Source organism: Ricinus communis, chromosome 6 (assembly GCF_019578655.1).
Source record: "Ricinus communis isolate WT05 ecotype wild-type chromosome 6, ASM1957865v1, whole genome shotgun sequence".
Lineage (NCBI taxonomy): Eukaryota > Viridiplantae > Streptophyta > Magnoliopsida > Malpighiales > Euphorbiaceae > Ricinus > Ricinus communis.
In genome coordinates this window covers 586,926-598,082 of record NC_063261.1, presented here as the reverse complement: position 1 = coordinate 598,082, position 11,157 = coordinate 586,926, and the positions used below count along the sequence as shown (strand labels likewise).

Genomic DNA, 11,157 nt, shown 5'->3' with positions numbered 1-11,157 from the left:
AAAGTGCAAGCCTCAAGCAAAAATGGCTACGGAGGCTAATTCAAAACTTGTTAAAAATTCTAAGATCATATGCCACTATTGCATGAGAATAAGACATATTAATGTGAAATGCAAAATAAGGAAAATGCATCCTTTCATGAAGGATTTTTCTAATACTAACCACAAAGGACCCAACCTTGTTTGGGTACCTAAAATCAAGTGAATTAACTTCTTCTTGTAGGTGTGTCTTAAATCAATAAGCACAAATCTTTGGCATGTTGATAGTGGATGTTCAAGGCACATGATGGGTGATAAGAGCCTCTTTGTGAATGTCAAGAGCTATGATGGAGGCAAAGTAACTTTTGAAAGTGATGCCAAGGGTAAGGTAATTGGCATCGGCTCCATAGGTAAGGATGGCAAATCTTACATTGAGGATGTTTTTCTAGTTGATAGTTTGAAATATAACTTATTGAGTGTAAGTCAATTGTGTGAAAAAGGAAATAAAGTCACTTTTGACTCTAATAGATATCTTGTCAATACCCTAGTGGATGACAAAGTGATATTCAAAGGATAAAGAAGTGGCAATACCTACAAAATTGATCTACACAAAATTGTTAATCAATCTTTTAAGTGTCTTCTGTCTATTAATGATGAATCTTGGCTATGGCATAGAAGACTTGTGCATGCAAGCATGGAGCTTCTACACAAGTTAGCCAAAGATGAGCTAGTAAATGGACTTTCTAAGGTAAAGTTCATCAAAGATAAAACTTTTGAACCATGTCAAATGATAAAACAACATCTATCATCCTTTAAATCCAAACTATTGTAAGTACTTCTAGACCATTTCAACTATTACATATGGATTTGTTTGGACCTACTAGAGTAGCTAGTTTGGATGAAAAGTCATATGCATTTGTAATTATTGATGATTACTCTATATTTACTTGAATTAATTTCCTTGCTCATAAGAATGAAGCATTCAATATTTTCAAATCTTTTACAAAACATGTTCCTAATGAAAAAAGATATTTGATTTTCTTTATAAAGAGTGATCATGAAAAAAAATTTAAACTTTTTGAAAATCTTTATAAAGAATTTGGAATTTCTCACAATTTTTTATCTCCTAGAACACCACAACAAAATGGAGTTGTGAAAATAAAAAATAGAACACTAGTAGAAATGGTTAGAACAATGCTCAATGAGTAAAAACTTCCTTCTTACTTTTGGGCCAAAGTCGTTAATACTAGTTATTATGTTGCAAATAAAGTTTTCAAAAGCCCTTTACTAAACAAAACTTCTTATGAGCTTTAGAAAGGAAGAAAACCTAAGGTCTTATATTTTAGAGTTTGTGGATGAAAATGCTACATTTTAAATAGTAAGGACAACCTTGAAAATGCCAAAACCGGCATAAGAATCTTCTTAGGCTATTCCACTTCAAGCAAAGCTTATAGTCTTTAACAAACGTACTTTAGTAGTTGAAGATTCTATGAATGTAGTTTTTGATGAATCAAACAAGCTTGATCTTGGGATAGGTGTTTGTATGAATGATCTTGTAGGTGCACTTGAGGAACTCAAAGTGAATGTTGATGGTCCCTTAAAAGGAGTGGATAAATCTTTAAAGAAAATTCAAGAAGACTAACAAATCAAGATGGAACTCAAGATCCCCAAGAGATGGAGACCTCCCAAAATCTTCCCAAGGCATAAAACTTCAAAAAGAATCATTCTCCTACTCAAGTCATTGGAGACTTATCCAAAGGTATAAGTACTCGTTCTAAACTAGTAGCTTTAAATAATCTAGCCTTTGATTGTAATGCAAGATGAACTCAACCAATTTGAGAGAAACAAAATATGAAAACTTGTTCCTAGACCCAAAGATAACCAAATTATAGGATGTAAATGGGTATTTAGAAACAAGTTAGATGAGCAAGGATCTATCACTGGGAACAAAATTAGATTGGTTGTAAAAGGTTACAACTAAGAGGAAGGCATTAATTATGATGAGGCCTTTACTCTGGTTGCTAGATTAAAAGCTATTAGGATGCTTTTGGGATATGCATGTCACATGAATTTAAATTATTTCAAATGGATGTGAAAAGTACTTTTTTAATTGGCTTTATTGAGCAACCTCCCGATTTTGAAAATCATAGATTTTCCAATCATGTTTTTAAACTTTCTAAAGCCTTGTATGGGTTGAAACAAGCTCATAGAGCTTGGTATGAAAGACTGAGTTCTTTCTTAATTGAAAATGAATTTCAAAAGGGCAAGGTTGATACTACACTTTTTGTAAAGAAACATAAGCATGATACTCTAATTATTCAAATTTATATTGATGACATTGTGTTTGGAGCTGCTAATGAGTTGCTTTGTGAGGATTTAACTAACTGTATGACTAGAGAATTTGAAATGAGCATGATGGGAGAGCTCGGATTTTTTCTTGATCTTCAAATCAAGTAAAGCAAGGATGAGATATTCATCAACCAATCTAAGCACACAAGAGAACTCCTAAAGAAATTTAAGATGGATGGTTGCAAAATAGCCAAGAACCCCAATAAGTGTCACAACAAAATTTGACAAGGATGAGAAGGGTAAGAGTGTGAATGAAAAGCTCTATAGAGGTATGATTGGCTCACTTTTATATTTAACCGCCTCTAGACCCAATATTGTGTATAGTGTTTGTGTTTGTGCTAGATTTCAATCTTGTCCAAAATAGTCTCATTTGAATGCCGTAAAATAATTTTGAAATACTTGTGTGAGACTTTGAACTTAGGACTTTAGTATCCTAGGGAAACATCCTTTAATATAATAAGTTGTTCGGATGCCGATTATGCCATTAGTTTATTAGATAGAAAGAGCACCTCTGGAACTTGTCGTCTTCTAGATGAATGCTTAGTGTCTTGGTTTAGTAAGAAACAAGTCGTGGTTGCTCTCTCCACTGCGGAAGCTGAATATGTGGCGGCAGGATGTTGTTGTACTCAAATCTTATGGATGAAGCAACAATTAAGAGATTATATAGGAGAGAGGTTGATCACATTTCCTATTAAGTGTGACAACACTATTGCTATAAACTTTTTTAAAAATCCTATTCGACACTCTAGGAGTAAGCACATAGATATTAGACACCATTTTTTGAGAGATTATGTTTAGAATGGTAGTATAGTACAAGAATATGTTGACACAAATAAGAAACTAGCTGATATTTTCACCAAGCCTCTAAATGAGGAAAAGATTGAATTTCATAAAAAGAGAACTAAGAATTATAGATGGAAGTACTTTAGCATAAATAAAATTTCAATGTTATACAAATTATGTATACCTTTTCTTTGTGATACTTGTACTTGTACATTTTTATTGTTGTGCAGTTTAAGTATTGAAATCATCTTGGCACTAGATCACTTTCAATCTTTGTGCATCTCTATACTCATACATTAAATCATGTGATCAATTTGAATGGTGCATGCTCATCAAAGCATTTTTGCATCTTTTGCTCAAAATTGTAAAAAGCGCACTCGCGCTTTATAGGTCTATATGAAAACTTAAAAATGACCTTAAAAGTGTGCTTGCGATTCCTCAATGCAACCACAGTTTCCTAAAGTTATAACCGTTGTGACTACTTTTTAAAAAAACTTGTCGCACTTCTCCTCGATTTCAGTAAAAAACTAGCTATTACAGTATTTTTGAAATGAGTTTTAATGTCAAACTAGCCATTTTTCACTGTTTCTTAACCCCCCCCCCCCTGCATCACTTTTGCACACATTCATATTCAAGCTTTCAAAAATCCTTCTTCTCTTTTTCAAAAATTTTAAAATCTTTCTTCAACTTCTTTAAGACTACCATCTAAGAAAGACCTTTGACAGAGGCTCTTCTTTCTTAAAATCCATTATAGAAAGGATGAAAGGTGTAAATAATAAAGCAATGATCAAGTATATGACCATGGAAAGGAAAGAAACTCAATCAAATGGGTTCTTTAATGAAGAAGTCCTCATCAAGCTTGGTATATCTCAAGAGGTAAACACATATCTCGAAAATATTGGCCTTAGAGACTTCTTCCTACCCTAAATCTTAGATTTAGGATTTGAAAACCTCACTAAGGAATTTCTTTCTACCTTAGTGATTATCAAAAAGGGAGATGGGGATGACTATTATGGATAGAGTTTAGACTCTTTGGGGAGAAAGGAACCCCTTTTAGAATCCAATTCTTTTCTATCTTTGGTTTTCAAGAAAGAAGGCACCTATCTGTTATTGAAAGCCTAGTAGAAATTCCTCTTTCTTTTTTTTCAATTTTAGAGGCAAATCTCCACCAAAGAAATCCAATATAAAGACTCACTCTCCAAAGACCTCAAATCCTTAACACATTGGATAGTGCATATGATGATTGCCACTAACATCCATACAAGGGATAATGGGGTTGAAAAAGTACCACAAAATGACCTTCTTTTCCTCTATGCTATGATCCATGGTAAGCGAATCCTTACTTCTAAATTTTTTCTTGACCATCTTCTTCATCTTGCCATTATACAAAAGGGTGCCATTCTTGTCTCTCACATATCACCAAAATTGCCAAATACCTTCAAGTCTTAACTCCTCTAAATAAAACCTTTCTTATCCCTCCTATCTCTCCTCTCTTGTTAGGTTTAGCCTTTCTTAAGCATGTCAAAGTCATAAGATTTGGGTCTAAGGGGAAGGTTGATGGGGAATTCTTCCTTCTAATAAGGGAGTATGTGGATGATAAAGAAAGAGAAAGAAAGATCATAGGATGCCAACTGAGCCTACTCCTTCCTCATTACAAGGACAACCCTCTCTCTCTTTTGAGGATAATGTGCTAAAGCAAATGGAGAGAACTTGGAATTACCTTCACCACTTGCATGCGGATTTGGTAAGAATCCAAAAGGTCTATAAAATTTCTCATTGCCATATAGAGGATTGGGAGGATGAAGAAGAAGAAGAAGAGGCTCCAATTCCACCTTCTCAAGCTAATACTAGTGGGAAAGGAAAGGAGCTTATGGTTCTATAAGAAAAAGAAGAAGAAGACTAAATTTTTATTTTTCTTCTCTTTTCTCACGCATTCATTTCTCATCATTGATCACACATGTACTATGTTTCCTTTAATACAAGTATTTTATTTTTAGGATCTACCTCTTTGCCTATCACCTTCTTTGTTTTACTTTTGAATTTTGACAAAAGGGGAGAAATAACTTACATTGATTTCTAAGACTAAATTTGCGAAATTAAGTTTGTTAAATTTTAACTATTAGGAATTTGGGGATGATGTAAATGATTGAGGGAGAAGCAAAATGATCCCTAAAGAAAAATGGAGATATATGCTTACAGAGAAGAAGTATGCTTAAAGTGTTTATTAAAAATAAAAGTAGATGTATCACTTAGTTACAAAACTAAGGGGGAGGAAATACAAACATTAAGGGGGAATAGTAAATTATTAAATCTTTAAGTAAATTATACCTTTAACTCTTGAATGTTAGTTATTAACTATTCAATTACATTTACACTTAATCAATTTCGAATTTCTAATTAATTTGGTTGTCAAAATAAAAAATGGGGAGATTGTTGATCTAAGGTGCAATTGATCTCTAGTTTGATCTTAACATCCAAATTGAACATTGCTAATCCTATATTTGAGTGTCTATATAATAGAACATTAAAGGAACCAACCAAAGACCAAACACTCTTAAGCTTTAAAGGGAGTTGTAAAAAGACTCAAAAAGCGCGAGGGCGCGAGAGCCTTTTCATATCACCAAAATTTTACAAAATGTTGAAAAATTCACCTGACATCTTGCCAATCACATCGTGACATCTAGCAGTCAATGTGTCAAAAGAAGCGTGATGGCGCTTCATATTTGAGCTTAAGACTAAAGATGACAAACGATAGGGCGATGAGAATCGCGATGGCACTTCTGGGCACAGTCAAGGCAAGTGCGAGGGCACTATTATGGCGTGGGGGTAATTTTCGTAATTAATACGATGTCAGTAACCGTTGAGATATCAGTCATCCCATCAATGCCACGCGGCTAGAGCCGTCGGAGCTCCAATGTCTCTTTTTAGAAAGCGAAGCGCACTTGAAAAGCGCGAGGGCGCTTTTCAGGACTTAGACAATTTTTTACCAAGTTATCAATTTTGCAATTAATGAGTTTTGGACCCACTGTAATATCTCCAGAGGGTTGGTATGTGTATACATACCCCTCTTAAAGACTCTACAAGTAGGTATGTGATTTAAGTATACCAAGACTCTTGCAAATTGTTTTCAACTTTCTACACTCAATTTCTTTATTTGTAAAGCGTATTAAGTTGAAACTTTTTGTTCAACTAAAACTCTAAAGGATTGTTGTGTGAGCTTAGGTATTAAAAGCACAAGGAATTGGTTGTTGAGTAACCATTAATACTCAAGGATTAAGGGATTTAGTGAGAGATTGGATCACTAAGGGAAGAAGTTTAGTGTGAGCCTTAAAAATACCAAGTTGTTGGGTAAACTTGTAAAAATCTAAAAGATTGTAATCTTAGAGATTATAGTGGAATACTAAAGTATGATCTTGAGGAGTGGATGTACAGAGGATTGTTTCCGAACCACTATAAACTTTTGTATTATTTTCTCTAACTCTTTTTCTCCTTAAATTATTCTTAATCTTTCTTAATTTTTTATATTTTTACCTAAAACTGGTAACTTTCGCAATTTAAGGTCATCAATTCAATCTCTTCTTGGTTTTAAAAATTAACAATAAAAAAAATAATTAAAGTAAAATAATTAAATTTATTTTTAAATAATTAAATAATGATATGTGAAATCAATAACAGTCCATTAACATATATATAAATATTTTTAAATAAAATATGTGAAAATTAATTATAAAATTATAAATTTTGTAAAAATTATTAAAATATTTAAAAATATTTAAAAGTAATTTATTTAAAAAAATTTATATTTTTTTTTAAATTTAAGCCCTCTATAAAAGTAATTTATTTAAGAAAATTATATAAAAAGTTTTTAAAAGTATGAATTAACATTGTACTTTTTGTGACGGAAAAAGTAGAAAAACTCAAAGAAGTGAAGTGGCCAAGGATTTGGCCACGGAAAGGCCATATGGCCAGGCCTGTGCCAAGTGGAGCATCAGTTAACCATTGCGCTCTCAGTCAAATGCCTTTGATTTGTCTTCCTCGTTGTCTTCATTAGTCCTTCACCTCTCCCTCTTCATGTTTGTTGTTCCTTTAAAAAATGTAATAAAGTCTCCACTTTCTCAGTGTCTCTATTACCAAATATTTTACCTGCTTGGCTGCCTGGAAGATCTCACCAACGTACCCATGATGAAAGGATCTTCACAACAAGGTACGTACCTAAAACTATCTTCCGCAATTCTTTTTCTCTAAAATGACTTGGTTTCGTGATTTAATCAACTTGAGTTTTTACATTGTTACGTTATTTGTACATATTATGACATGATCTAACAGTCTGTATATTTTTCTTTTTCTGTTTTTTTTTTAACTGTGTTGGTTGGTTTTGAAGATAAGCAAGATAAAGGTGATCAGATGAGGGAAAGCTATAGCAAGGAAGCATGCGACTTTGGTTCGGAAAAGGGTGTCTCTGATGATATAATCCCTCATATTCTCAACTTGTAAGTTTTTCCCCATTGCTTCTCTCTGTAATATAGTGCTGTATGGATTATTGTTCCTAGTGTTACCTTATTTGGTATGACTTGTCTCGTTTGATTTGAAGTATTGCACTTAGACTGAAGCGGGAGGTAGTTAATTTTCGATGAATTTACGATTAGGTAGCATTTCAGAGCCAATTAAGGCAAGCTTTTATATAAAGCCAACAAGTATTAGATGCGTAGTTAAATTCAATATTGGCGATTGATGGAGACTTTAGACTTTGAGTTGGGAGCTACAAAAAACTTGGATGTTTTTATAGAATTTATTGTTGCGAGGGCGATTTTGTTGCCATTTGTTGCAATGTCAATTAGTTCACTTGGTTTTGTTCTGAGAAAATGGCTTTCAAAAATGTTAAGAAGCATGAAATTTTTGTGTTTTCCATAGGCTATAGACCTTTTATTAATGCTTAGCCCGTTAAAATACTGAGTGAGGATCATATAGTTGATGTAAATTTGAGAATGGAATGCCCTAATTATGTGCTAAGATTGTGCTTGGTTATGCATTTGTTATCAATCATTATATTTAGCTTGGAGATGAATCTATGTTTCATTAAAATTGCACTTCATTTTAAATTTCTTCATTTATCAGTTCAAAATCTTCATGAAATTGTTTTGTTGATTGTTTCAGATATGCATCTCGTGCCACATCTCGTGACTTTGAAATTTATGCTACAGACGCCTCCTTTGAAGATCCCCTCATGTGTGCTCACGGGTATGTTTGGTATTTGATATGTTTTTCTAGTGATGTGAAGCCTGGTTTCTAGGCAAATTTGTAACAAGTTCATCAGAGAAATTATGTTCTTTCTTCTCAAGTTTGATATAAGATGGAAGGTGAGATAGGATTGGAAATGCCTTCGCTGAATTTAGCAGCTTCTTCTGTATAACTGTTTTAGGATGTTAACATATGTGGATTCAAAGTAAGAAAACCCACACGAGCACACACATTTAGCGACAGAGCTACAGCTTAAGCTGCGGGTATCTTATCACTGAAATGAAAGCTTTAAAGGAAGAAAGCTTGTTCAATTAGAGCTACATATCTGTCACCTTTTATATTCTGGTGATTTTTGCTAGAATTAGCACCGAGGCATTTAATTTGTCATTAAATTTATGATGGAATGTGCAGGGTGAAGCAGATTAAATCATCATTCTATTCACTTTCTAAGGTAATATTAATTTATCTGCTATTAATTCATTTGCAGCTCCATGCATGTCAAGTATATATTTTAATTTGTTGTTGTAGAATTGATCTTTCAAAATAATTTTGTCAGCAAATAGTAATTTGATATGTTTTTTATATGAATTTCTTTTATTTTTTTTTTTGGCTTTTTTGGTTGAAACAAGACATTGCCTTTTGATTCAATTTTAATCTAGTTTGGCACTTAATAGAACCATATATCAAGTAAACTAGTCTATCAGTTATGATGCCCAGTAATTCTTAAAATCATACAGAGCAATTTTATTAGGAAACTGAAGCTCAAGCTAGGATCAACAGAATAAGCACTTTCATGTGAGATCTCTACCATGTGAAACTTACAGCAATGAGCAATTGCTGTCTGATTTTTAGAGGCATTTTGGTCTTACATGTAATCTTCTTTCTTTTCTGTATTTTTCTCTTGTTGATAATCTGATTCCTTAGGTTAGAATGGATAAAAAGATGCCATTATGCAGGGATTTAAATTTCAAGACCTGATTAATGTTTAACATCTCGAGGACATTCCTACCCGGGTATCAAGAATGTATCACTAATTGACCTATTTTGTTTATTTATTTTCAAATACCTCTCAGGTATTTAGTGAATCAAGAATTGAGGAATACAGTGTCGAGGAAAAAGCAACAGCACAAGGAAAACATGAGGTGTGAATTTCTTGGTTATCTTTGTCATTCTAGTTTGTCATGTTTGGATGTTAATGTAGAAATCTGAGGCTTTCTTTCTCGAGTCTAGATATTGATTGACAACAAACAACATTATGTGTTCTTGGGGAAAAGCATCAATATGATTTCTCTCATCAAGCTGTATATTGAGGATGGGAAAGTTGTTCGCCATGAAGACTGGTATGAACTATATCCCTTATAATTCATCATTTTTGTACTCAAAAGATCCTTCTTGATGTCATTCCAAAATCAACAGTCATTGGTTGAAGGAAACACTCTAGCATGTATTTTTAGATGAGTTAATGAATTGAATATACTAACTCAGGATTGATCTCCTACATGGGTTAGGTGGTGTGGCCTTTAATGTAATCAATACCTTATTCTGTCAATCAACTTTAAAGACAAATGATGAAGGTTCAACTGGGATATTGATTATTGGAGTCCAACCTGTACAGCATATATCAATGTTTATGGCTAGAATATACAGTCACAGTCATAGTCATACACCATTTAGTAATATAACAAATTAAATGGTTTTTAGAATGATGTGAACAAGATTTTTTTCACTGAAGATATATGACTTTAGTTTTAACTTACAAGTTAAATGGTTCTTGAAGTGATGTTAACAAGATTGTATTAAGGAAACAGATTTGAGACTTTCCATGAATGTTGTATTAGACAAGCTTAGTTGGCTCTGGAGTAGTTAGAACCAATTATTAAAAAAATTAAAGGCACGCCTCAAGTGTAATGTCCAAGGCTTTCACAACCTTGAAAGGTGGAAGGCCTCTCATGCCACAAGCAGGTCTATAATGAACTATCCCTATTTTGAGTTGAAATATTTTCATATATTTTCTTACGGACCATGTACTACAAGCTGGATGTGTACGTTATTATTTTCATTTTGCTTCAGTATGGTTATGTCAAAATTCTGTAAAACTGAGTGCAGGTGGGACAAGAAGCCAATCAGGAATAGAGAAACAAGTGCAATCGCATTAGTTGGCCGTTTAAAGGAAATAGTTCGCAGGGGATCGATGCTTGTTACCCATGCTATGATGGGGCTTGGGAAGGATCCGACCAAGTAAATTGCTCTTAAATCAAAATCATAAATTATGTTTCTTTTGCTCAAGTGCCAATGCTTTTAATCTTTGTATTATTATATGTTTCTTGCTTATAGATGTTTCAATCTGTTTAAGCTTTTAGATGAATGAAATTGCTTGTAGTCACCACGTCTAAAAGATATTTATAGTCTGTTCAAATTTGTGAGTAGCCTTAATCCTTTGTGCAAAAGTATTATGTTTCAAAATATTGTATAGTATAAAAAGTTGAATAAATTAGCTGGTTCAAAGCTTAATCCGTAATGCAATTCTAATTAGTTATGACGTCAAGCTCATCCCTTGTGCAAGAGAGTTCGCAGGGAGAATCAGAAAGCCTGTATATCCTTAGTGGCCTTCTTGTATTAAACCTTTTTAAAGAGGTTTTGACTAGTTGAATATTTGATTTTATGGTTACAAATATTGGAACATACCATTATGTCAACGCTTAATCTCTAACCATTTATAGGTTTCTTTTTTTTTTTTTTTTTAACTTACAAATGAGGTGAGAAGGGACTTGCGTTTGAGGTAGTGTTTTGTGATGATCAAATCGATTGAAG

At 33.1% G+C, this 11,157-nt stretch overlaps 1 protein-coding gene across 1 annotated transcript; it reads left to right on the top strand.

Annotated features, from left to right (window-relative positions):
- Positions 1 to 7,123: 7,123 nt before the first annotated feature.
- LOC8272375 lies at positions 7,124 to 10,864 on the top strand. The gene is made up of 7 exons (XM_015717700.3): positions 7,124 to 7,312; positions 7,490 to 7,598; positions 8,263 to 8,346; positions 8,758 to 8,797; positions 9,420 to 9,488; positions 9,577 to 9,686; positions 10,453 to 10,864. The coding sequence occupies exons 1-7, from the start codon at positions 7,180 to 7,182 to the stop codon at positions 10,586 to 10,588; spliced, it is 681 nt and encodes a 226-aa protein (XP_015573186.1). The 5' UTR covers positions 7,124 to 7,179; the 3' UTR covers positions 10,589 to 10,864.
- Positions 10,865 to 11,157: the final 293 nt, after the last annotated feature.